The 27,769-nt window shown below is 40.8% G+C and overlaps 1 protein-coding gene across 5 annotated transcripts; it reads left to right on the top strand.

Moving 5' to 3' along the window:
- Positions 1-680: 680 nt before the first annotated feature.
- STARD3NL (STARD3 N-terminal like) lies at positions 681-27,769 on the top strand. 5 transcript variants are annotated; one of them, XM_084896426.1, is made up of 10 exons: positions 681-901; positions 13,712-13,994; positions 15,527-15,604; positions 18,040-18,117; positions 19,143-19,217; positions 19,958-20,011; positions 20,526-20,643; positions 21,163-21,258; positions 25,388-25,460; positions 26,691-27,769. In XM_084896426.1, exons 2-9 carry the CDS (start codon positions 13,770-13,772, stop codon positions 25,441-25,443), a joined length of 780 nt encoding a protein of 259 aa, XP_084752552.1. In that variant the 5' UTR covers positions 681-901; positions 13,712-13,769; the 3' UTR covers positions 25,444-25,460; positions 26,691-27,769. The 5 variants fall into 5 exon arrangements, with proteins under 5 accessions (XP_084752552.1, XP_084752553.1, XP_084752551.1 ...); XM_084896427.1 differs by adding an exon at positions 7,074-7,134 and having other exon boundaries at positions 25,388-27,769; XM_084896425.1 differs by having other exon boundaries at positions 25,388-27,769.

The raw sequence follows: 27,769 nt of genomic DNA, 5'->3' as shown, positions 1-27,769 counted from the left end.
TTAGAATGTCTTTGGAAGAATATCCAAGATGTCAGCAACACTAGTTGCCTCCAATAGGTGAACTGAGTGCCTGAGAAACTGGGAGCAGAAGAATTTTCACTGCATAACCCTCTATTTCTTTAAATATTTCAAGGATATAACTAGCATCTATTTTTTTTGGGGGGGGGGTGTTAATTAAAATATATAGAAAACTTGACTTAAAACAATAATTTAAAAAATGCCCAATCTCCTAGGAAACGTCACTAAAAATGTGACTATTATGAAGATCTTGGTGTCAGTATGCGATAGGAGCTCAGAGAAAGGTCTCCTAAATTCAAAACGAAGGTGAAGATAGAACAACAACAAAAAAAGTCCCACTTTTTCATTCCTGGAGAGCTTAGTGTGAGGCGCCCACGGGTCCTGACATCTAGTCCCAATGTTATTTTCAAGGCGGAAGAAGCAAAACTGATGACGATAGGGAAGCGGAGAGGCACCGGATTAGGTCAAGTGCAACCAGCGCTGGCTTTCAAATTCCCACCCTCTCCTGGGGGCAGAGAAGCCCGCCCTCTTTCGCCGTTCCGCCTCGCTTATTGGGGCAGAGGATGATTGACATACATACGTACCAATCAGTGAGCCTATGACGGGCACTCGGGGCCCCAGCCGGGTCTTTGGTCCCTAGGGCGCCTGGCGGACTCTGTGCGTCTACGTCAGCGTGCTGACGTCAGGAGCCGGGTAATCGCGGAGGTTCGGGGGCGGCTGGCGGCCGGCGCTGGGCTGCGCCTTGCCCGCGGGGCTCGATCCAGGGTCCCGCCCTGCAGAGCCCGCCCCTCTGCTCGCGAGGGCCCCCCCACGAGAGGGCGCGACCACGGAGTTGTCCTCCCCGGGGCAGCCTGGGGCAGCAGGCCCGGACCCACCCAAGGAGGTAGGCTGGGTTTCTGGTCCTCCTGTTTGACAGATGGGACCACTGAGTCAGTCGGGGTCACGTGACCTCCCCGGGGCTCGCCGGAGACCGGCCACCGGAGGCCCCAGCCCGAGCATCTAGCTGTGTTTGCTCAGCCCGGCGGCGTCCTCCAGGAGGAGGAGGCAGAGACAGGGGAGGCGGAGGAGGAGGATGGGCTAGGCAGGCAGGCTCAGTGTATCAAAGATCCACCAAAGTGAAGTGGCAGCATGCTAGCCCACGTTCATCCAGGGCGTGGGCTGGGGTTCGGGGGATGTTTGCAGGAGCGAGGTCTCCATGCCTCCCCGCTGCAGACCCAGGGGAGTGTTCCGTGGGGTCCAGCCTCTTCCTGACGCCGTGGGCCCTCCAGAGCCACCAAGAATGGGGCCTCGGTGGTGCCCGGGTTATACGATCAGGTGTAACCGGCATCTTGTACTCATCCGTAAAAGCTGTGTTCAAAACAAAACTTAGAAATGAAGACACAAGTCATGAACGTGTTGTTGGCTGTGGTTTAGTTCAATGCCTTGCCCACCGATGGGCACCTGGCCATATTTCAGAATCTCACCAGCATGCTTTCTTTCGTTTAGGATTAGCAAGGTTTTATTCCCCCCCCCCTCGTCCCCCCCCCCCCCTCTTTTTAGTTCAAACATGGGTTAACGTGAACTTTTCTTACCATTTCCCTAATGTGCCAATTTTTCATCATGACCTTTGTCTTTATTTCACATGGAGTCACTGAATCATCACTTGGGTAAGTATAACAAGGTAAAGTAACAGGTTTGACCCCTCAGGTATACTGGAATGAATTCAGTTTGTTTATCTCCAAACTCTGTTGAGAAGGGTTCTGACAGATAATGTCTATATACCATCTACTCAAATATCCTCTCCTAGAAGCAGGATCTCACAAGACTTAGGATACTATTACTTTATTCATAAGGAAAAAACACGTATCACATAATATATGCATGCCATGAGTACATATTTTCTATTATCTTGAAGGATTTATTCTCTTTAAATCTTGCTGTCTCAAACATTGATCTTTTAACACTGCATTATTCCCTACCACTGCATTAAAGAAGTGAAACTAAAGCCATTTCCAGGGACTTTTGTCCACAGAAGGATGGTAATATCACTTGAATTTATTCCTTAAACAAGTTTATCTGATACCACACTTTGTTCTAGGTGTTGGGGACTGAGTGCTGAAAATTTTATATAAGGTTTTTGCCTTCAAAGACCTTAGCTTTTGGTGGAGATACAACAAACATGTAAACAAAAATGACAACTTGAGCCTGGCCTGCTTGGCTCAGTGATTGAGAGTGGACCTCTGAACCAGGAGGTCACGGTTCCATTCCTGGTCAGGGCACATGCCCAGATTGCTAGGTCAATCTACAGAGGTGGGGAGGGGACATGCAGGAGGCACCAATCAATGATTCTCTCTCATCATTGATGTTTCTATCTCTCCCTCTCTCTTCCTCTTTGAAATCAATAAAAATATGTGTGTGTTTTTTAAATGTCAATTTCAGATAATGATAAATGCCAGGAAAAAAAAATTGCAGGGTAAGGGACTAGATAATGGGATATGGGGGGAAATTTAGGTATGGTGGTCAGTGAAGATTTCTTGAAGAAGTGACAGTTTGAGACCTGAATTTTAGGATGAGTCAGCCATGGCAAGTTCTGCTGGAAGTTTCCAGGCAGATGTGCAAAAGAGCTAAAGGAAAAACGTGCTAAGCATGTTCCAGAGATAGAAGAGAAGCTGTGTGACTGGAGTGGAGCGAACCTAGGGAAGAGTGAAGTAAAGGACAGTGGTAGGAGATGACACTCAGGAGATGGGCAGGAGCTGGGTCATCAAAGGGACAAAGGAAATAGGATTTGTATATTGCCAAAGGCCTCTTTGTTTTCTTTTTTTTATATTGATATTTATTTATTGTCTAAAGTTTAACATATGTCTCCTTTTTCCCCAATTGACTCCTCCCCCCAATCCATCCTCACTCTGGGCAAGCCCCAATGTCTGTGTCCATTGGTTATGCCAATATGCGTGCATACAAGTCCTATGCTAAGTTAAATAAGCCAGTCGGAGAAAGATAAATATCACATGATCTCACTCATATGTGGGATATAATGATCAACATAATTGGATGAACAAGAATAGATCGATCTAGAGACAAATGGTAGGGGAGAGGGGGTAAGAGAGCCACCTCTTTGTTTTCTTTAGTGATGGTGATAGACTCTGACCATCTCTCTCTTATTTTGGTTATGAAGTCATTGCAGTAATCCATTATATCTTTTTTTCACCAGAGGTCGTCCTCTTTCTTAAAGAAAAAATGTCTTCTTCCTCAGACACTCTGTCCCAAGATGTTTCTTCCCTGTTCATTGTTTTTATGTGCAGGACTCTGCTTGTCTTCAACTTCCTGGTTTTGTCCTTCCCATTGCCATCCATGAACCCTCTCTAGTATCATCTTTATGTTCTCACTCTCTGGAAAGGACTAGAAGTTAATCTCTGCTCTTCTCCAAGCTGAGTTCTTGGAAACTGCGTTGGTGCAGTTAATAACCATTTTCCATTGATTAGAGATTCATGTCTTGTCTTCATTTAGTGCCTACCGTGTTCCAGGCATATTACATACATTTTCATTCTCCCAACAGATTCGGAAGGTAAATATTATCCCCTTTTTTATGGAAAAGGAAACCTAAACCCAGCTAACAATGAAGGAGCCTAGATTTGAACACCCCAATTAGCCTGTCCCCAAAGTCTAATCCATATTTCTTCGCTGCTTTCCTCAGTATGTAACGGCTGCTACAAATCTCTTATCGTTTTGCATTATATTTTACAAAATGGCATTGAGAGGTCATGATTCAGTACTCTCAGTTGAAAGCTGGGCTGTGGGGACGTATAGATGTTTGGTGATTTCCAAGGCATAACTGATGCCAAGTTCTCCCCCTGCTGATGTTCAGCCTAATGTTTTTTGAAAATTTCATCACAGGGAGTTTCTGTATATATAAAAACATGGCATCCCAATGTCCATAAACTTACACAGGGTCATTTTTAAAAGTTTAAAGCACTTGTGTCAAACACAAGGCCCGCGGGCCAAATCCAGCCCGCCAGGCCTTGCAATGTGGCCCGCACCGCGCTGTCATCACTGCACTCCGCTGTCAGTTTATGACATTGTCAGTTTATGACTGTTCAGTAAACCATTCGGCCCGCGATTTAGGCTGGATTTTAGATTTTGGCCCCTTCTCTGATTGAGTTCGACACCCCTAGTTTAAAGAGTGCTGCTTTGGGGGCTAAAAAAAATCCTTTATTTTCCTTCCCTTTTCTAAGCATTAAACCAGAATAAGCTTTCTGGATGACTCTTTGGTGTCTGTTAGTAGAAAGTCATTTCAAATAACTTTAATATTTAATTTTTATTTCATGAATCTTTGAAAGGGACTTTAAAGTTGCTAATGTTTTCCAGCTTTAACCTTATTCTTACAAGGATGGGAAGCTTTTTCATTAGTCAGTTAGAATAATGTTAATCAATTAGCACTGTCTTTCTTAAATGTTGAAAGAAATTTAAATTTAGGCAAAAGAGAGCTTTTTTAAAAAACAAAATATTTTAAAAATATATTTTTATTGATTTTTTTAAAGAGAGGAAGAGAGAGGGATAGAGAGTTAGAAACATCGATGAGAGACAAACATCAATCAGCTGCCGTTTGCACACCCCCCGCTAGGGATGTGCCCGCAACCAAGGTACATGCCCTTGACCGGAATCGAACCCGGGACCTTTCAGTCCGCAGACTGACACTCTACCTTCCGAGCCAAACCTGTTTCGGCCAAAAGAGAGCTTTTGATCTTTAAGCCATCTAACTGGATATTTTGTCCAGGTATCTCTATCCTATAAGAACATTCATGCAACTGATGATCAAGACTGTGATTTGGCCTCAAATCATAGTGCCCTTCTTCCACTACGAACCCTGTACCCCAAAATGCACTCCTAGCCTTTCCTCCAACTTCAGTGCCATTGTCTGTACTCTGCTTGTAGCCTGGAATGCCTTCTAGATGGACAAATCCAGCCAGCGTTCTCCCTGTCCATCTGCACCCATCTGTGCTACTCTCTCAGTGAGATATGTCCCACGTCCCTTTCACAGCCCTTTGGGGAGTTTTTCTCTGCACAGGTTACCAATCTTGATATCTTTGGCAATGCACTGTTTTATTCAAATAGATGTTAGCTTGAACTTAAAAGAGACCTAATTCATGTTATACATGCAAAGTTTTTTGTAGATTGTAGAACCCTTTAGTTTCATGCCTGCATTCATTCCTCATCTTTGAGAGAAGAACGGATATGCTTTTCTTGGCTTTGGTTCATACAGACTCTTTCCTGTTTCAGTTAAGGCTCTGACTTCTATAGTTAACAAGGGGTCCCTTGAGAGGAACTCAGATCTTTGGGTTGTAAATGTTGAAGAGAGATTGTCGCAAATAAAAATCAAAGTTTTGTGTGTTTATCATGTTAGAAAAAAATAACAGCTACTCCACCTATTAATATTAAAGATAAGAAACTGCAGGCACTGAGAGAATAGCCGAAGACCCCTGCAGTGCTGGGATAGGAAGGCTGGTCAGGACCCAGGTTCACAGTAGCAGGAGCCTGTGCAGGCCATTGTTGGCTCCGATGTCTTACATCAGAACTCCCGAAAGCCTCTCCCAAGTGTATCAGCGCAGCTCAGTCATTTCCGGACTGTGTTGCTTGCTTTTGTTGTGAGTTGACCTGGATCTGGAAGATAACATCTTGGTGGTGACTCAAGATCAAAGCAGGACCTCTCACCAAGGATCCTTGACTGAGCTATGGAAGCCTCAGGATCTTCCTGAGCAGGCATGGGGGTCTATCAGGTTTGGTAGACCCTTAAAAAGTTCAAAGGAGGCTTCTCTTTGACTTCTCCTCTTATTATTGTAGTTTTCCCCCCCAAAAAAATATATAATATATATATATATACACACACATACATACATATTGGGACCGATAGGCATCCTCAACACATTAAACTTGGAGTTGGGAAGAATTTGGCTTAGCGCCTTATAAGTTATGGTAATCACAGGTTTCTGTGTCCTGTATTTTCTAGAACATTATACTTTTCAAATATTGTGCATTATTGCTTGCCAGAGTATATTCTTATCTGCTTTTTTGTTTCAGGAAAATATATTCTCATAATTATTTTTTTTTAATTAATCACTTGCTTGTTGAATTAATGACTTGGAGCCAGAGAATTTTAAGTACATTTCCTTATTTGTATTGTAGTAAAATTCACCAAAGGTAACACAAGCAGCTCTTGAGCTATTAGATGTTTCATCAGCTGAGGTGGAAACACCAGCCAGGATTTGCTTGTGTCATTATTGATAATTAACGGTGCTCTTCTCAATGCTTTGTCCGGATTTCTCATCCTCAGCACTGTTGGACATTTTGGATACTCCTTTGTTGTGGGGGCTGTCCTGTGCATTATAGGGTAGTTAACAGAGTCCCTGAGCTCTACCCACTAGATGCCAGGGGCACCTCCCCAAATTTTGACAATCGGAAATGTCTCCCCAGCCTCTGACACCTTGAGAACCACTGCTTCATATCAACTAATTTATCGCTCCTAACAATCTTTGTGGTATTACTATTGTTCTCATTTACTAAAAGGAGAAGCTGAGGCATAGAGAAGTTAAGTAATTTGTAAGGTTACACAACTAGTAAGCAATAGTACTATATGTGAAGCTAGGCAGTGTTTCTTTTGGAACCAACTCAGAGTAGGCACCAGCTAGTAGGGATCTTAAGACCCATGTATGTAAACAGGTGTTAACACAAGAAGCATCCAAACCGTAAAGAATTTTTGTGACTATTTGAGCCAAACTGCTAACAATTGTCAGGAAGCAAAATCTCAGGGTATTGGGATAATGCTCTGGAGAATGGCAGTTTTTCCTCTTGTTTTATACATCAGAGGAGGAGATATCCGTGGGTTACATGAAATTCATTGGTGATAGATTAGAGGAGGTGAGAGAAAGCAAAGGGGCGGGAACCTCTGGGATTGGATAAAAAGTAAAATGATAGACACATGCTTCTTTTACATAGGTGGGTACATAACACCTGTACATAGGTGTTAACAGGTGACAACTGGCTGGATAACAACCAAGAGGGAATCTGTGGTTTCTTCCCAGGTACTACTTGTGCCCTGAAGGGTCCAGAAAAAGGGAATTACAATAACCTGACATTCCACAGGCATGTTATCTTAGATGCAAAAAGACAATGGGCTCAGTAAAGATCAAAGTTGATCTTCTGCAGGGAAGATACTGGCCTAGGATGTGCCTACCCACTGTAAGCTGCTTTTTAATTAAAGGTTTTCATTTCAGACCATCCTTTGAGGTTACTTCTCTTGAGTTTGCAAGGTCACTCACTGTGGAGGCCCTTCCTGAGTTAAATTAGCACGTGGCCCTGTTTTGTCCACAACAGCCTTTAGTCAGCTGAGTCTGGGTTTAACTCTCTTTGAATGACCAGGCTTTCTGCCTGTGTTTTAGTATCAGAGGAACTCCTACTGGCCTTACTGTTTTCCTTTTTGACTTTATAATTGCTTACCTCTTGTTAAATAATTTGAGGGGGTTGGGGGGGGAAGTTGTTTGGCCCTTTGACCTGGGAGTCAGCCTTGGAATGCAGTCTATTATCATGGAAAGGTTAATAACCTTGTTTCCCAAACAGTGGAGTCCCTGCCTGTAACTTTTATACCCATTCTTATTCCTTTTGCCTACTTCCTCATGTAATCTTTGTCTTACCCAATCTAAGCAGCTGGCTTATGGGCAAGGTGTTGCGGGGGGGGGGGGGGGGGGGGGGGGGGGCTGCCTAGCAAATTTTTATGGATGAGGCTCTCCCATAGTGCCAGCATAAATGGAATAAACATTCATATATGATTTAGCCCTGTTTCTGCTTAATTGGCTCAAGTAGTGACAGGCAGCCTGTACCCATTGGTTGTCCAGTTTTAGCCCTTAGCCCTACTACTTTTGCGATATCTGAGCCCTTTCTCATTATTAGGCTATAATTCATAAACCGTTTTCTGGATATATTAGCCTATAGTTGCATTGAAAGACAAGGGTACTGACTACTGATATTTTTAAAACCTAGGCATTAAGATTTTGGGATTTCCTTATCTGTCACATGCACCAAGCTTTGGACCTCAAGCCTTCCTTCATCATGGACATCTAAATTCAGATCTAAATCAATAAGATTGCCAATTCTGTCCTGAGAATAGGGTGTATTTTGAAAATTGCTTGCACTTACTACAAGCAACTAATAGCTCAAAGCTTTAAGTTCCGTCTATCTGTTCCTAAATTTCTATCTCTAGCTCACACCTCTCCACTGAACTCCTGACTTATGTCCAACCACTTACTTTGTTTCCACTTGAATATTAATAAGCATCACACACTTTATATGTCCAAACTAAACTGATATTCTTATTCAAAGTTTCCCCTCTCTATCTTCACTATTTCAGTACATAACTCCATCTTTCCATTTCCTCAGACTGTCGATCTGGCAGTTTTCCCTCAGTGCTTCCTTTACCCCATTCCCCTTATCCCTCTCATCACAACATGCTTCTGGCTCTGTATTTAGAACCAATCAGTCTCACCACCTGCACTAACTACCACAACCCAAGTCTACTACATCAATATGTCATCTCTCTTCTTGAATTATTGCCATAGTCCCGTGGTCAGCAAACTGCAGCTCTTTGGCCCCTTGAGTATGGCTCTTCCACAAAATACCTCGGCCTGGGAGAGTATTTTGAAGAAATGGCATTAGAAGAAGTCTAAGTTTTAAAAATTTGGCTCTCAAAAGGAATTTCAATCATTGTAATGTTGGTATTTGGCCCTGTTGACTAATGAGTTTGCCAACCACTGCTATAGTCCACTAACTGGTACTGCCACTTCTATGGTTCTCAGCTGGAGAGCCTCTTAAAGTTTAGCTGGATTATGTTACTCTTCTACTCAAAACCTTCCACTGGCTTTCTATCTCATGCAGAGTCTTTATCATGGAGTATAATGTCCCCTGCCTGTTGTTACCTTCTCTGTTATCATCTACTTCTACTCTCCCACTGTCATCTCCAGGAGTGCTGAAAGCTGATGACCTGATTGAACTCCTACCTCAATATTCATTAAAATGTTCTATTATTTTATGTTAATGATTACTCATTTATCCAGGTCATTGACATTGGCTCAAAATTCAGACAGAGTGACTCCTATCTGCAGTCACTAATTAGAAGTCTTTAACTTCTATAATCAAATCTCCACGTAAGTCTAGGTGATTTAATCTATACTGATAAAAGGGTAATATGCTAATTAGGTGGATGTCTTCTGGACCTCCCTCTGGACAAAGCTGCAGTGGCTGCGAGGGCCGAGGCACAGCTGCGAAGAGCCCACACTCAGGCTCTCAGTGGCAGCAGCAGCTGGGTCATGGGGGCGGTGCCTTCCCCTGATCTGCCAATTTGCCTCCCGCAGAGGGAGGCCAGACTGCAGCTTAGGCCAAGGTCTGAGGTGGTTAGGGTCAATCAGGCCAGTAGGGGGGCAAGGTAGGGGCAATCAGGCTGACAGGGGGGCAAGAAAGGTTTGAGCAGGCTGGCAGGGGGCCAGGTAGGGGCAATCAGGCTGGCAGAGGGGCAAGTTAGGGGTGATCAGGCCAGCAGGCAGAGGCAGTTAGGGACGATCAGGTAGGCAGGCGAGTGGTTAGGAACCAGAGGACCTGGAGCGAGAGGCCTGATCCCACAGGGGATGCCCTAAACTGGCAGTCAGACATCCCTTGAAGGGTCCCAGATTGGAGAGGGTGCAGGCTGGGCTGAGGGGCCCCACTCCCATGCACTAATTTCATGCACCAGGCCTCTAGTAGTTATATAAAAGGCAGAATGATTTGGATACCCCGAAATCTAATAAGTATAGGTTTTCCTTTTAATTTGTCATGGCCTCTCAAACTGCTGTATATGGTAGAGTTATTATACAAAGATGTGTACAAAATCCATGATCATTCTATTTGTAGAATTATTTAAGAGATTTTCTAGGATTATTCTGTTTCCTTACTCTGTGCTTTTATAGGCTCATACCAGTGGCTGGCAAACTCATTAGTCAACAGAGTGGCAAACCATGCCTCGAGAGTCGCATGTGGCTCTCGAGCTGAGCAGCAGTTTGCCGACCACTGACTGATACTAAATAGCAAAGTTAATGATTTTGTTTTTGTAATGAAAACTTGTCTTTACTCTCTTCCATACCTATATGTACTGCATATACTTATATATACTGTTAACCAAAGAAGAGGTTCAGGCTGTAAGAAAGAACAAAAGGCGATTGCTGAGATGCAAATTCAGCTAGCAACCCAAAACGCTCTCTGAATAGAACAAAGAAAGGATTTATAAAGGCAAAACCACAGAAAGTAACTAAAATGAAGGATTGCATTCTAGCTTAACAGGATTGATTAGTTCCAATATGCAAAGTTATTCTCATGCCATTTTCTTTTCTTCGTTATCAATACTATATGCACATTATGTCTAAATATTTTATTTTGTAAATATATTTATATATATAAAACATTCCTTTTTTAAAAAGTATTTAATTGATTTTTTACAGAGAGGAAGGGAGAGGGACAGAGAGCTAGAAACATCGATGAGAGAGAAACATCGACCAGCCGCCTTCTGCATACCCCCCACCGGGGATGTGGCCACAACCAATGTAAATGCCCCTGACTGGAATCGAACCTGGGACCCTTGAGTCCGCAGGCTGACGCTCTATCCACTGAGCCAAACCGGTTTTCACTGAGCCCTAACAAACTTTTAATAATTTTTAGCGTTTACTAAAAATTTTTGCCTAACCTTGGCCAGGTGGCTCATTTGGTTGGAGCATCATCCCGTTCACCAAAAGTTGCAGGTTCAATCCGTGTGGGAGGCAATCCATCAATTGATGTTTCTCTCTCTCTCTCTCTCAAAATAGTTGGCCCATGTTAGCCTTTGAGTTTGACATGCTTGGCATACACTATTCTCTGATAGGTATGGAAGAAAGAGTAGGAGGAATAAAGTTTCCCTAAGAAAGTGACCTTTATGTTAAGGCTGATAGGAAGAGTAAGCGCCATAGAGGTACAGAGAGTAGCACTCCATGTGGAGAGAAAAATAGAAACAGAGGTTCCAGAGAATGATTTTTTTTTTTTTTTAAAGGAAACTGCTTGTGATTTTTAGTATGGTGAAGTGGTACTGGAGAAGTAGATAAAATAAGTCATGTGCTAAATTAGGCAAGATTAAGGAGTTTGTGGTCTGTTAAAGGTCTCAGTAAACTGTTGTCAACATAAGAAGCTTTCAAACCTGCAGAGAATTTTTATGAGTTTATTTGAGCCAAACTGGACATTGGATTGAGAAAATGTTCCAGAGAACGGCAGTTTTGCATCATATTCTATACATTACAATCAAAAGAGAAAACGTAAGTGGGCTACATGAAATCCATTGGTAATAGATTAGGGAGATTGGTGAAAGCATAGCAGGGGGTGGGGTTAGGTGGGAATTCTGGGAATGGATAAAAGTAAAACGTAGACACTTGCTTCTTTTACATAGGTAGGTACAGTATAGTTGACAGTCAACAATTAACTCAGTAACAATAAGAGGATTTGTGCCATGAGGGTCTGGTAAAAGGGAAATTACCCTGACATTCAAAGTAATGTTATCATAGATGCAAAAAGAAAATAGGCAGCTGAATTAAGGTAAAGATTGACTTTTGTCAGGGCATATTCTAGCCTAGGACATGACTACCTGCTATACACTGCTTTTAGTTAAAAGGTTTTAATTTCAGACCATCCTCTGTGATTCCTTTAGGTCTCTGAGTTTGTAAGTCCACCATGTAGGCCTTTCCTGAGCTTGTCAGGGTTAATACCTGGCCCTGTTTGGTCCACACTATATTTTCAACAATAAAGAATTGTTTTTAAAATATGGAAAAAATAAAAGGAGGAGAAAATATAATCTTATCAATCAGATATAAATCAGTATTAATATATGATACATTTCATAGGTACATTCTTCTAAACATACGGTTTTTCTATTTTACAAAGTTGTGATCATACTGTGTATATGTATGTATTCCATTTAGTAGCTAGATTTTAATCTAGTTATAATAACACAAGCATTTTTCTAAGTTATTATAAATGTTTTATAAGTATTTTAATGACTGTGTTATAGCTATACTATGACTTATCTAATTATTCTATTATTAGATATTTAGGTTGTTTTCTACTTGGTATTATTATAGATATATTATGATAAAGTATTTTTTGATAGAGACTTTTATTGAAAGATAACATACCGAATTCATGTATGTGTACATGTAAGCATTTGAATTTTTCACAAGTCAACACACCACTGAAACTACTGCCCATGCCAGTAAATTTTTACTGAGTGAGCACAGCCACATCAGCACTACACAGGCCAGGAAATAGAAGTTGGCCATGCCTGTGCCCCTTGTCACTCTTCCCTCCCTCTTTCTCAAAGGCAATCACTAACCCCACATCTAATGACATAGATCAACTTTTATCTTGAAGGTCCACATTTAATTTCTGTTAGATTTGAAGTAGGGTTACTAGATCAAGAAATATAGATGTCTTAAAGTATCTTAGTTTATATAACCAAATTATTTTCAAAATGTCATTTTATCACCACATTGTATGAAAATGTGGAACGGACTTCCGTTTTGAATGTGAGAAGGGAGAGAACTGAGGTTCAAGTGTAAAGAGACAGAGTCCTGGACTGTGAATATTACCAAATGGGATTATATTACTTGAGGGGAATTCTTATAATGTTTTGAAATTTTATTTTACCCATCTTGAAAATGGTCTTCTTTATCTGGACATTGCTAGTCATAGTGGCAGAAAGAAACGAGAGCATGATAAACTATGCACTTGTTCTTAAGATCTGGAATGACACAAACTTCTGTCCACATTACGTTGGCCAAAGAAAGGCACATGTATTCAATAGAGCACTGGTATATAACATAATCTTCCCATAGGCAGGGAAACTGGAAAATTTGGTAAACAATTACCATCCACTGTACCTTCTACTTGATGACTGCCTCCTCCATAAGGACATCAAATCATTTATAGTACTAGATCTTTTTCTTTTACTATAGAAGTACATCCTGGCCTTGGGGAAGGAGGGGAGGCTCTGTAACTACTGAGTGTGTAACTACTGTAATTACCAGTGGGGCATTTATGTGTGCTGAACTTGTTGCAGTGTGCCCATTTCTTTTTAAAGAAGAAGCCCAGAAACATGCTTATTCCTTAAGAGGTGATGGGGAAATACGAACTTTAGTTTACTAGATACCTTTGGTGGAAAGCAACTCCTCTCTAGGGTACACATTTTTATAGTTTACACATTCTGGTTGCATGCTCTCTGGGAAGCTATTCAGTTAAAGTTTTCCTAGCCTGTGGGTGATGACAGAATTGTAGAGGTTTTCTTCTTGGCACAGCAAGAGAACTGGCTTGGCTTGCTCACCAGGGGGCCCTCTCCAGGTTACCAGGCACACCTTTTGGTTGGGGTTAACATCCTGTCCCACTGTACGCTTGCATTCTTCTCTATTGAAATTCTTTTCCATACAGCTATTTTGTAGAATTAATTGTTAACATTAAGAATTGCTTCTTCTTTCACTTTCTCTTTATGTCTTCATCAAGACATAAGTGTTTTCCTTTCAGATGCTCTGTGCTCCCTTAGAGAAACAGTTGCCTAGAGGTGGGGGTAATGCTGAGATGTTGGGTGAGCTCTGATTTGACATGGTGTCTCTCTTTCAATCCCCAACAGGCCTCTTCTCTCTAGGGATGGTGAAGTTGGAAAAAGGCTCCTGTAACTCCCCTCCAGGATGAACTCCCTGCCAGCAGACATGGAGAATGCTCTCACAGGGAGCCAGAGCTCCCGCACTTCTCTGCGCGATGTCCATTCCATCAACCCTACACAGCTCATGGCCAGGATTGAGTCCTATGAAGGAAGGGAAAAGAAAGGAATATCTGATGTCAGGAGGACTTTCTGTTTGTTTGTCACCTTTGACCTCTTATTTGTAACATTACTGTGGATAATAGAGTTAAATGTAAGTGTTCTTTTCCTTTAACAGTGTAAGAATTGTTTCCAGAGACAAAACCATTTTCTTTCTTTCTTTTTTAAACATAATTTCTATCTCAGTGAATTTTGTTTTTTTTTCAAATGAGGCTATATTGATCTCCAGCTGAATTGAGCATTTCTTTTTCTTTACTGTTTAAACCAAACCTTGTTAATTTAAAACTCATTTTGTCTGGGATTTTGGAATTTGAATCCATGATGTTTTGTATTATAGTGAAATTTGGCACACTGTAGCCTGGGGGTCAAATTCAGCTGGACTGCTTTTGTAAATAAAGTTTTATTGGAACACAGCCCTGCCCATTTGTTTACTTACTGTCTATGGCTGGCTTTTCTGCTGAGTGGTTGTGTATTTGTGACAGAGTCCTTCTGTCCCACAAAGGCAAAAATGTTTATTCCCTGACCCTTTTCAGAAAATAGATTGCTGATCCTTGTTCCGTAAAAATGTAGCATGCTTCTCTAATATGTTTTAGATGTTGCATCTTCTTTTCTAATTCCCATACTTAAGATTTTGCATGCTATTTACTCTACCTTTTTGCAAAGAAATTATTAATTATATGTTATAAAAATATTATAGAACCATTTGGAGGTTTGTCTATATTTTGACTTAACAGTTAGTTATATAGATCAATGATTTTCAACCACTCATAACCTAATTAGTAAAATTCTGTGGTGCACCAAAAAAATATATTTTTTGCCAGTCTAACAAAAAAAAACCAGGTATAATTTTAATTCACACAGGACAGCTAGTGTGTTGGATGTTATAATTTTTTTTAATATTTTTTTTATTGATTTCAGAGATGAAGGGAGAGGGAGAGAGATAAAAAAATCGATGAGAGAGAATCATTGATCGGCTGCCTCCTGCATGCCCCCTACTGGGGATTGAGCTCACAATCTGGGCATATGCCCTTGACCAGAATCAAACATGGGACCCTTCAGTCTGCAAGTCGATATTCTGTCCACTGAGCTGAACCGACTAAGCTGTAATTTTTTTTCATTTGACAATCTAAAAGAAAAGAAGTCAATACCTCTGATTAAATAATCAGACATTGCTTGTTTTTAAAATTCTTGCAGCCCTCTGGTTGAAAATAATTGGTCTAGATCAGTACTATCCAATAGAAGTATAATGCAAACCTCATATGTAATTTTAAATTTTTTAGTTGCTACATTTATTTAATGAAAATAAAAGTAAATAGGTGAAATTAATTTTAATAATATATTTTATTTAACCCAACATACCTGTTTTCTCCCAAAGCCTTGGTTCTGTTTACATCTTACCAACAATACAAGATAAACTCTTCCAGATGCTTTCCTCCCAGGCAGAAGTTGCCTGTTCCCTTTATTTATTTATTTATTTTTCTCACCTGAGGATATGTTTATTGATGAGAGAGAGAGAGAGACATCACTGTGAGAGAGAAACTTTGACCAGTTGTCTTCCATACGTACTCTCTTGTATTACTTTCACACATAAATCATTTTGTTTTTACCTTTTACTCTCCTTCGTAGGTGAATGGAGGCATTGAGAACACGTTAGAGAAGGAGGTGGTGCAATATGATTTCTACTCTTCTTATTTTGATATATTTGTAAGTATTTTCTATTATATCGTTTATTTCAGATATGATGAAACTAACCAAAAGGCAAATTTCCTCCCAATAAACCTCATATTCTATGTAGTTCTATTTGTTTCCTTCCTTGAACACTATATTTCCTTTTCCACCCCAGTTACTGGCCCATTCTATGTTCTCTTTACCTCTTTCTAAGGAATTATTTGGTCATTTCAAGATAATAAAAGATACAAGAAAGGCAGCAGAAGAAGCCTTTCTGATTTTCTTAGAGAAAAGCCTTTATTTTTTCAAATAACTGAACTAGAAGCCATTGGCACCAATCACTAAAAGGAAAATTTACCTATTTATGTAACAACATCATGATAATGCATTTTCTTTTCAGTATATTTTCAATAATAAATCTGTTTCATTTTTCTCTAATATAATTTAGGAAAGTTTTATATTGGTAATCTTGGGTAACATTAGTCAGTTGTAGAATTACAGATGCAGTTATCTGTAGATGAGGCATTCATTTACTCAAGTGAATTCTTGCAGTGTCTCTAGAACACTTTTAAAAATATATATTTTTATTAATTTCAGAGAGGAAAGGAGAGGGAGAGAGAGATAGAAACATCAGTGATGAAAGTGAATTATTGATTGGCTATCTCCTGCATGCCCTCCACTGGGAATCAAGCCTGCAACCCAGGCATGTGCCCTGATTGGGAGTTGAACCATGACCTACTGGTTCATAGGTCAATGCTCAACCACTGAGCCATGCCTGCTGGATCTAAAACACACTTTGGTTGGGTTTGACACATCTCCCTGGTATATCTCTTTATGATGTAAGTAGATCAGATACTAACATTGTGTTAGACATAGCATAGGTACTTAAAATTCACAGTGAATTCCCCCAAATTCATTTTAACTTCTTTATTCACTGTCTTTAGAAACTGTAGAATCCTTAAAGTCAGAAAACCTGATTCACAACACTATTATTAGTTGTATATCTTTGAATAAATTATTTCTAAGTTTCAGTTTCCTTAGTATTTAAAATGAGATCATCATCATCATTCTAATAAAACACTGATACAATGTAGTAATCCCCTTATTTTTCCAAATGAAGTAAATGAAATCATACATGGAAAACACATAATCCAATGATAGGTAGAGCTCAGGCTCTGCAATCACTGTCATTATTTGTGTTGAAAATTTTAAGGATTATATTTTCTAATGTTTTCAAAGTACTCTAGAAGTCTTATTTCCTTTTTGAAAGGGCCTGAATAAGTCTGTCTGGGGAACAAAGTGGGATTGCCAATAAGTAGAGATCAGGATTCCCTTGTTTTCACCCCCTCAAAACCTGACCAGTTCCATTTTTATCTATACAGTATGTGAGAGTTCATTCTTTGTGTAGACAGAGCATAGGCACTTAAAATTCACAGTGAATTCTCCCAAATTCATTTTAACTTCTAGTATGTTAAGATTCTATACATTAGGTTGAAAAAGTGTTGGAATGCTACCGAATATTTGGAAAACACTAATACAATGTAATCCCCTTATTTTTCCAAATGAAGAAATTGTGTTTCATGGTTCAGTGTCTTGACCTAGTCTAGGTCATGGAAGTTGGTGACAGAACATGTTATTTCCCAAATCTTACGATATTTCTTTTGAAGTACATTTATGTAAAAGAATCTTAAGTGAGGTTATCTAGTCAATGGCAGCAAAATGTTCAGCCTGCAGCCTTTTAGCTGTATTGACTGGTGAGGAACTTTTGGCAGACTTCTATCCTGAGTCTCAAGGGTCCAACTCAGAATAAACATATTTTCTGATATGTAAACTTTTAACCTATGTTTATTTCTTAGCGGATGAGAGTTACTGAGATAGCTGTAGTATAGTAATTAAGAGCCTGGTCTTTGAAGTCAGGCTACCTGGATTCAAATCTTGGCTTTCTCACTAAGGAGTTGTGTGGTTTTGAACAATATTTCTAGTCATCTTAATCTGTATGATATGATTAATGATAGTAGTTGACTCATGTAGTTGTTGTGGGGATTACATGGGATAATCATACTCACAAAGGGTTTCACAAAAGTCCCAGAACCATCTTGAATAAACAGATAGGAACTACTGGGATAGGCTGAACTCTCCCAATACCCCTGTAACCCAGAGCTTTACCGTAGACTTGACTAAAATCCTGCTGTCTTCCAGAAGTGAGCATTTGTCCCTGAAGTGGAATCGGAAATATATGTGGACCTCAGTAGAAAGGAAAAACAAACATTTAATTTTATGTTCTTTTGTCGAGAATGACAAGTTGAGTTGAATCCTTATTTGGGTGGTACTACACAAATTCTAGAGCAGGGATCTCAAATGCTGGTCTGTAGACTAGTGCTGGTCTGTAGACTAATGGGTTCTTCATAAAACTAAGTTACTCTTCTTTTGTACATATTTTTAAAAACTTGTCTTTTCTTTTCTTAATATAGCTTTTGGCAGTTTTTCGGTTCAAAGTGTTAATACTCGCCTACGCTGTTTGCAGACTGCGCCATTGGTGGGCAATAGCAGTGAGTATACCTGGACGAATGGTTTGCCTCCTCCAGTGCTGGTGGCTAGGGCCTGTTCAGAGCAGGGCTGAGCTGGGAGAAGAGGCAGTTTTCATTTCGGTTGAATTCTACTAGCTTTTCCTGAGTTCCCTTTCCTCTGCCTTCCAACAGTTTAGCTTCTTTCCAATGGTAATGACTAACTAGCTTTGTCTATATGGATACTGAGCCAATTCAGAAATCCAGAGGCCCAATTGGACTACTGGCCAAGCACCAACCCTCCCTCTACCTCATTGTATAATGAGGCATAAGATCAGTATCTCTGTCACAAAGATATTTTGAAAATTTCCTGTTGATTGAAACTGCTTAGTGATTGTTCATGACTTGCTCTCTGCTCATTTTGATATTTGCCTTCCTCCCTGTTTTATTCCCCTTCCTCCTGTCTTAAAGGGAAATGCTCTCACGTTCCTTTTTGTTATGGCCTTAGGCTTCTTAAAGGCAGTGGCCTTTTTACTCATTTTCTGTCTCCTTTTATCCAGCATAGAGCACATACTATTCACCCTAAATAAATATTGATTGATTGAAAGAAGAATTATAAGCCATTTTTCTATTTCCACAGATACCTGAACACTCACCTTTTTGAGAGCTCTAATAAGGCAGGTATATGAGGGAGGGGAATGCTGCTTAGGAATAGCCTGCAGGTCTGCTTTGGAGTGTGAAACCTGGGTCTGTGTGGGCCTGCGCAGGCTTGTCCAGCACTCCTAAGACAGAATCCATCAGGGGGCACCTCTGCCTGGGCCATCTCTCCTGAGCATCCACAGAATCGTCAGACCATCCATTGAGCCCTAAGCTTGCATTTCACTGATATATGGGCTGACAGTTTTAGCCGGACTTGACTCCAGCCTTCAATATGAAATAGCTATTGGCAATACCAAATAGCTGATGGTTGTCCCTTCCCAATTTTCTATAATAGTCTCTATTTGATTCTCTGTAACAACGTGCATTATTATTTGTCAATCCAACTGTCTCAGTGTTGTGTTTGTTTTCAGGAAAAATGGTTGGCATTCAGTGAGAGTTTTAAGAAAGTATCTTCAATCTCTAATTGTAAATTATCAAGAGGACAGGTCAGATTTAGCATATATTCATTTTATCTTTTCTGTTTTTTATTTTGAAAAACAGTTGTAGAGAAAGGTCCAGGCAGCTGGAAGAAGTCAGTTCGTACCTAAACTTAGTTCAGCCTGTAAAGTAAATTAGTATCAGAAAGTAAAATGCTTTCTCTCCAAGTGACTCCCTTTAGCTGCTGTGTGTGTGTGTGTGTGTGTGTATTGGGGGGGGAGGTGTTTTGCTAACAAATACCTATTTTGCAACTTTGTTAATACTCACTAAGCATGATATCTGATGTCCCCTGACCTCCATTCTGTCAATCAAGGCGACTATTTGGCATTTGCTTTGGTCAGGTTTCATATTGCTACAAATCTTAGTTGGATGACAGAGTGACCAGGGCTGAGTCCTTATGGGATAATCACTACCCCAATCCCAGGAGCCCAGCCTCTGAATTTCACTCTCCTTTCTTCTGTGGTGATAGTGTCTTTGGATAAAATTTAGTTTCCCAACACACCAGCTTGCTAAGGGATGGAGAAAGGAGGCCATAAGAGCCAGGCAGGGATTGTGTGTCACATAGAAGTCCACTTTTCCACAGTCTGGGTTCAGGGCATAGAGATGGCGATGTGGGAAGGAGCCAGCCTGGGTGTGTAGCTTCTCGGGCATTGTGTACTTCTGGCTCAGGTGGGTCTCTTGTGTGAGGAAGGTGCCTCTACAATTTTTAATGTCTAATTTGAATGGTGCCGACTTTTGTGTCTTTCAGTTGACGACAGCAGTGACCAGTGCCTTTTTACTAGCAAAAGTGATCCTCTCCAAGGTATGGCCTACCACTTTTTCTGAACAATACTATCTTATTCTTCTATACTAATAAAAGGGTAATATGCTAATTAAACCAGGAGACCTTCTGGAAAAAGCCAGGGCTGAGGTAGAGGTGGTTTGGGGTGATCAGGCTGGCAGGTGGGGCAGTTAGGGGTGATTAGTCTGGAAGGGGGTACAATTGGGGTGATCAGGACTTCAGGCAGAGTAGTTAGGGACAGTCAGGCAGGCAGGCAGGTGAGTGGTTAGGAGCCAGCGGTCCTGGATTGTGAGAGGGATGTCTGACTGCCAGTTTAGGCCATAAGGATTGGGCCTAAACCAGCAGTTGGACATCCACCAAGGGGTCCCAGATTGGAGAGAGTGCAGGCTGGGCTGAGGGACACCTCCACCCACTGCCCCCATGCACAAATATCATGCATGCACCAGGCCACTAGTCTATAATAACCAAGCCTTGTTTTCCACTCTGAGCTCATGATAACTGGATTTCCTTCTGCTACTCACATCTGTCCTTCCAGCTTTTCTCTCAAGGGGCTTTTGGTTATGTGCTGCCCATCATTTCATTCATCCTTGCCTGGATCGAGACGTGGTTTCTGGACTTCAAAGTGTTACCTCAAGAGGCAGAAGAAGAAAACAGTAAGTTCCTCTCCACATTGGCCTCCTGGGACCGGCTAGGTGCTGAGCTGGAAGGAAGAGCTGTGGGTGCCATAATTTGAATGAAGGGGCAGGTGGCTGAAGTTAGCAGATCGTGGTGTCATGTTCTTTGATGAGTGAAGCTGATAGCGTAAGGAGAGCATATGTGCAGACTATAGACCACTTGTCCGAGCTGACCGGTTTTCCTGTTTTGCCTTGTATTTGGTTCTGATGTCGATCTCTGTAGGGAGAAAGCTGTTCTTAAAAGAAGATGATGTAAATACCAAGTCAAAGAATCACATGAGTCACACAGGGCCATTTTTAAAACTAGTTGAAATCTGTCCTTACAGTACAGGTTCACAGTTTATTAATAACATTTATATTTTGGTGGAAATATTTTCAAAGTATCTCTTTGGCTAACACTTGTTTTTAAATGTAATATTAACATCATTGTATTGTGGTTAGCCTTGCCAGAAGCTGCCAGAATGCGCACCATCCCAGTCTGAATCTCCTCTCTTTCAGGACTCCTAATAGTTCAGGATGCTTCCGAGAGGGCGGCCCTTATCCCCGGGTGTCTTTCCGATGGCCAGTTCTATTCTCCCCCCGAATCAGAAGCAGGTAAAAAAGTGTGATTATCATTTATGGTTTTGTCCGTTATTCAGATGCTCAGCCCGCTGTCTCTCCCTCTGCTTCTCATAACACTTAGCAAACATTTAGCATATCAGGTATTTCGGATATGAGGACAACTAAGACATGGTCTTGACCTGTGATTAGTGGTCTCACCTAGAGATGTAAAACTAAATGGAACAGAGAGCCAGAGACACTGGCTTATTTATAGTCTGCATCCTAGAAGACAAGGATACACTGTATTGTATGTTCACCACCCTAAGTCAAGTCTCCTATCAGCATTTATCCCCCTATAAATGGTGGGGGGATAAATGGTCCTAGAAGGAGACTTTTATCCACATCCACCTCCCTCTACGCCCCTCCCCACCGGCAGTTATCTCGCTGTTGTAAATGTTCATGAGTTTTTCTCTTCTTTGCTCACTCCCTCCACTCCCCCATCACCCAGCCCCCCAATCCTTCCCTGACAGCTGTCAGCCTACTCTCTGTCTACGAGTCTGCCTCTGTTTTTCTTATTAGTTCATTTTGTTCATTAGATTCCACATATGAGTGAAATCAGATGTGTACCACTTAATTCCACCCTAAGCTTCAATTCAGCATTTCTTGCTTCAGTTTCTGCAATGCCTCTCTCCCTGCCTTAGTTGCCTTCTCACAAGCAGCCACCAGAGAGCAGTATTAAAAATAACAGTCGCATTGCTTCTCATAACCACTCTGATGTGAAAGTCTTTCTCTCTATTATAGAGATAAGCGTATTGAGGCACAGAGAGGTGAAGTTATTTGTCCCACATCATACAAAGAATAAGGGTTGGAGATAGGATTTGAACACTGGCTCTAGTGCTGGAGTCCACGCTCATAGCCTTTTAACATGGATGAAAGTTACAAATTGATCACATTATTGCCCTGGCCAAAAGCCTTCGGTGAGATCAAAGATTAAGAATGTCATGATTCCTTAGCCTGGAAGAATGCACTTCTGTGACCACCCTTACCCAATTGTCTAGCCTCTCTGCTAGTTAACTTCCCTTATTTTTCTGAAAATGCAGCGAAACAAAACCCTCTCAAGCCATTGTACATCTTGAGAGGGTTTTTCTATCTTTAACACTATATCTCTGCAACCCTAGTCTCCACTCATGTGTTCAGAAGGCTTCTCCCTTCCTCCCACCCACGCTGGCTCCTGGCAGTGTTGGCAGCATGTCCTGTCGTTTGTGTATTCTTTGGGACGTGCCCACAGCCCTGTCACTCTATATTGTCTGCACTGTCTTCAGCAGGCACCTGGCCTGTTTCTAGCACTGAGATATAAACTTGAGTTAGAGTCTCCATTATTTTATTCCCAGTGTTATGCTTAGTAAATATAATAAGCATACATACACGCGCGCACATGGTGAAACAGACTCCAGGCAGAAAGAGCCATGTGAAGATCAAAGGCACAGCACTGGGACAGCATGTTAGGGGAATGTGAAGTAACTTGATTTTCTGTACTATTGGTGTTGGCTCTAAACGCAATGTAAATCAAAGGCCTGGAGTCAGATGATAAGATATATGAACTAGAAGAAAAGCTATTTCTCAGCCATCAGAAACTATTATATTGGAGTAAGCATTAAACTTTCATTACCTCATCATAAGGGTTATTTCATTGAGGTTTGTCCATCATAGGACTCGTTCCTTTAAAAAATAAGAATTTTGCACTATAGTTCATGCTTTTGCATAGCGTTTATTTTTCTAAGACTATTAAAATTTGTCAACACTAATGTATTTTCTTAATTGGAAGTTCAGAACAGTGGAGTAATAACATGGGGAATACCGTCCAGGCACTCTTCCGACAAGCAATCCATTGGCTTCCTGCTGGTGACTTTTAATACCACCTAGTGGTAGTTGGAAATATTACCATTTCACTGGCTTAGGCTAACCAAGAAAACAAATCCTTTCCCAGTGTTCCCCTGGGGAGCTGCTTTGTCTCAGACAAAATGCAGCGTGGTAGTGGTCAGAGGAGCGTTCAGAATGGCTTAGTTTATTGTATTATATTGTTTATTATATTATACTAGAGGCCCGATGCATGGAATTCATGGAAGGGGCTTGGCCCTCGCAGCCCTGGGTTCCTCCGGAAGGTTGTTCGGCAGTCCGGTCTAATTAGCATATTACGCTTTTATTATTACAGATTATTTTCATTGTCTTAGTGTTCAATTTAAGAAAGGATTAAAATTAAAAACTGTTATTGAAATTAACGTGCCCAGAAGATTATACTGTAAAGTTCTTCATTCGGCCAATGGCTAAATATTGTATTAAACTGTGTGTTAGCAGCAGAAGTTATAAGCTTCTGTTGTCCTGATACAGCTCTGATTGGCCCCTGGAGGCAAGACCTGCCTCTCCTTTTCTTCAGCACGTAATACAGTGCCTGGCACATGCTAACCTTAAACCATGGGAGGAATACAAGAAAATAAGGGGAAAAGTTGAAGGCACCAAAAATTGAAATGTCAGCATTTTCCTTGTAAAGGAATGACTTGAATTTTAGCATCACAGAGATTTGGAAAATATTTAGTAGATGTACTTCTAGAGGATATAAAGGTTGTTTGCTGGTTTGCTTTTGGTCTAGGCATGTCCTGCTCACCTGTGTGTTAAACGGAAAGAATGAGGAAGCACAGTCCTCTCTCAGATGACGGGTTGAAGTGGTTGCGTGTGGTCACACAGCTTAAAGGAAGCAGTGGTGTCCAGAAGCGTTATAGCAGTTTAACAGGCTGGAAAGTGAAGCCTCAGTCTAGTTAGTTATCACAGACTCACCCTTACCTGTGTGACATGCATGATGTTGAGATGTGGGACATAATCTTGCCTTAGGATTCTTGGCCTTTCATTCTCCCGGAGCGGGTTTCTTTTTGGCGATAACCCAGGCGGACACAGTCATGAGAAAAGCGCATCACCTGACAGGTGCAGCCGCGGCGGGAGGCAGGCTGCTTTTGTGTGTGCAAGTTGTATTGCTGACTGCTGCCTTCGTCTAATCTCTGCTTTTTTTTTTTGTTTGTTTCTGATGCCTGGCTATGAGAGTAATGCATGTTTTTTTTATATATATATATATAAATCAATATATAAAAAGGTAGAAAGAACAAAAATAAAAGATGACCTGTTCGTCAAACTATTCAGCAACCTCTATGTTGACAGGTTAATTTGTTTCCGTCTAGTTTTGTGTTTGTAATTTCTGTAATTGTGGCCAGAGAGCCTCTATTATTTATATCCTGTTTCTAAACTTGTGTAGTCACCGTGGATTTATCCTAGAGGCTTTGGATTAATCCAGGACTGTGTGTACGTCGCCTGGTTGTTCTCTCCTGGTCTTTCTGACTTGCACATATGTATTTAGTATTTTATTTTTATCAAACATGATCTTACAATATATATAATTTTTTTCATTATATATTTGTTTTTACATTATAACATGCATTTTTCATGTTATAAACTATATAAACATAATTTTAAATGGAAGCAAGGTATTTTGTGGAAATGTAAGAATTTTTAACTGCTGCTCTCAGAATTAGACTTTTTCCCACCACTTTTGAGAGGAAGAAAAAAAATCTACGTAATATAAAATAAGTACTATTTCCTCAAGTTTATAACCTAAGGATATAATTCAAGAGTGGAACGATTAGGTCAGGGCACAACTAATGTGAGGCTCTCTGGACACTGACCCAGAAGGGTTAGGACAGCACATGCGGGGGACCCTCTGGCATCACTCGGCCTTCAGGAAGCCCTCACTGCGCTCTCACCGGGGCAGTGCTTTTGAAAAATACGTAGGTTAAGTTATTTGTACCAAAGCTCAGTTATTTGCCCTTAAAAAAAACATCTATAAGCTTGTCAGCACGGAGGTGGAGAAGGAAGAGCCTGGGTAAATAGATTTCTGGTCTGGATGAATAATTTTAACAGTATGTCAGTGAAATCCATTTGATCCCGTATTTATTTCACAATAAATACGGTGAGACTTTATTTTATAGTTACAATTTTAACCTAAATCTCTGGAGGATTAAACACGTATTTCTCATTTAAAACATGACGTGTATATATTGTAATTTTAAAGGTATCGTTTGTTACTTTAATATAAAACAATACTTTTTTGTTGTTGTTGTTCCCCTTTCTTACCACATAGGATCTGAAGAAGCTGACGAAAAGCAGGACAGTGAAAAGCCACTTTTAGAGCTCTGAGTCCTAATTTTGTTAAAGTAAGTCTTTGAAAATGAAACGGTAACAGCAAAGTGCTGAAATAGGGAGCATTTCTTCGAGTGGATTCCAAGTAAAATTCAAAGAATGTGAGTGAATCTGTAGCCAGATTTCTCCAAGTTACATGAATTTATCAGTCATATTGTAATCTGTGCAAAAGGTCTTAACATTTTTTGTATGGGTATAAATTTGTGAAGTATGAAAAATACCTCAGAGACCCCAGTTTCTAAATAAGGATGCATTGATTTTTGTTTACTTGGCCAGAATGTCTCCATGTCAGACATCGTTTGGGTACAAACCCTAGCTTATGGAGGATGGGAGCGTAGCAGACCTGTGTGATGTGGTATTGCTACTGTCTCCATTTACACTTGAGGCAGCTGAGAGAGTTAGGGGGGTGGGTGGGTAACCTGTTCAAGGTCTCCCAAATAGGGAATGGCAGAGCCAGGACGCAGGCCGTCCAGTCTGGTTCCAGTGTGCGCTCTGACCCTGCCCTGAGATGGAAGACGGAGCTTCTGAGGTGGAAGATGTGATCCAGTCTTTCAAAGAAATAGCACTTGATGTACCTCAAGGCGGGGGCACGTTGTTAAATCCCTTCAAACCATCAAAGAAGAACATTCAACCTCAGAAATACAAGAAGATAATGATTATAAATTGTAGTAGCAGTGACTGATTATTTAAACACAGAAGGGAAAAGAGAATAGATCTTAAAAGTCCTTCTCAGAAGGAAAAAACCAGTGTTGTAACTGTGTGGTAATGGATGTTAACTAGACTTAAGATGGCAACCCTTTTGTCATATATACCAATATTGAATCATTATGTTTTATACCTGAAACTAATATAAAGTGATGTGTCCATTAGATCTCAATAAACTAACAGTAGCATTTTAAAAAGAAGGTAAGCATAGTAGACAGATTTCAGCATCGGTGGGAAGCCAGCATAGTGGCGGACAGGCTGGCCAGTGCAGGCCCTGCACCTGCATCAGCAGCGCCCCGTACTCCTTCCCTTCCTTGCACAACGGCGCTGAGACAACACGGAAATGTGGGCATGTGAAGAGCCGATCCTTTTCTACAGTGCTTAAAAATAAGTTCCTGCATGACCATACCCATTGCTCTTTAAGTGTCTGTAACACAGCCATCTTCGGCACAGACCTTGTTATAAAAACATAAGGCAAAGTGTAGCAATACTTCCTTTCAACAGATCTCAAATGTTTCTGTGTTCTTTTCTTTTCTAAGTTTGAAAAACCCTCACTGAAAATCACCAGAGGCAAAAAGGACCAGAGATGGGGTCTCTGCCTGGAAAGTTGAAATGGTGGCATCACTGATGACATGATTGATTGGCTAATAAAGAGTTTTATTTATCGTAATACCTCACAGACACTGTATCATATTCACAGACATTTAGTAACCTGCCTGTGGCTGGTAAGATAGTAATGTCATGATCCATCCTGTATTCGTGAGATTGAGCCCGACCTGTTGATGAATAGTTGCAGAATGGTCTTATACTGTATTCCTAATCAAAGGACTTCTTAATGTATTAGCATAACACTTCTTTGGTAAGCAAATATCTTTTTGTTTGCATTCACAGAGTGGACTTGTTTTGTTTCATGTCTCAGATTTCTTTTTTTTAACACCCTACATTTTCCTTGTCTTTTTTTTTTTTTTTTTTAACTCATGCACATGTGCTCTTTGTACAATTTTAAAAGTAATAAAATCCAACATATCAAAATAATTAGTTTTATTTTTCTCATTTTACATTTGGCCAAAAGTGTGGGAATTACAAAAGAGGAATTGTGAATACATATAAAAGGTCACTAGACATTTGTATTATTTTTATCATGAATAGTATCTTTCTCTTCTCAGTGTGATTCTAAAGGAGTCTGAACCCAACTATGAAATTGCTATCATATTGTTGGAGAATGGGAATTTTTTAGCATACTTCCAGAGAGGCTGTGGACTATGTCCCAGATAGAGTTGTCAGTGCTGACACCAGGCCAGGCCTTGAGATACGGTCTCATGGCCCCTTGCCAGCACGTAGGCCTTCTTTCATAGAACACTGTCAGCTTTCTGAAGAACAGGATGACCCTGTGGACAACATGGTCGTCAATGGCATGACTCTGACGTTGCTTGGGAAAAACTGTTTTGTCTTGGGTTACTTGTTCTGCAAAAACAGGATGTGGAAAATGGGCTTAAAAGTGGTCCTACACAAAGGGTCGCGCCTCTCTCTAGTCTCCCTGCTTGGAGAATGGCAGAGCATTTGTCCAGCTAGTCACTTGCCCGGCTGGCTAATAAAGGCTCTTTGCTTTTGCATCGGA

The sequence above is a fragment of the Pipistrellus hanaki genome (genome assembly GCF_964339955.1).
Source record: "Pipistrellus hanaki genome assembly, chromosome: 10".
Taxonomy (NCBI): Eukaryota; Metazoa; Chordata; class Mammalia; order Chiroptera; family Vespertilionidae; genus Pipistrellus; species Pipistrellus hanaki.
Note: the sequence above shows the minus strand (reverse complement) of the source record. Positions and strands in the feature narration are given on the sequence as shown.

Coding starts and splice junctions, on each gene's coding strand:
- STARD3NL (XM_084896426.1), top strand. CDS start 13,770: ATGAACTCCCTGCCAGCAGACATGGAGAATGCTCTCACAGGGAGCCAG. Junction 18,118..19,142: donor GCCATTGGTGGGCAATAGCA/GTGAGTATACCT, acceptor GTTTGTTTTCAG/GAAAAATGGTTGGCATTCAG. Junction 20,012..20,525: donor CAAAAGTGATCCTCTCCAAG/GTATGGCCTACC, acceptor CTGTCCTTCCAG/CTTTTCTCTCAAGGGGCTTT.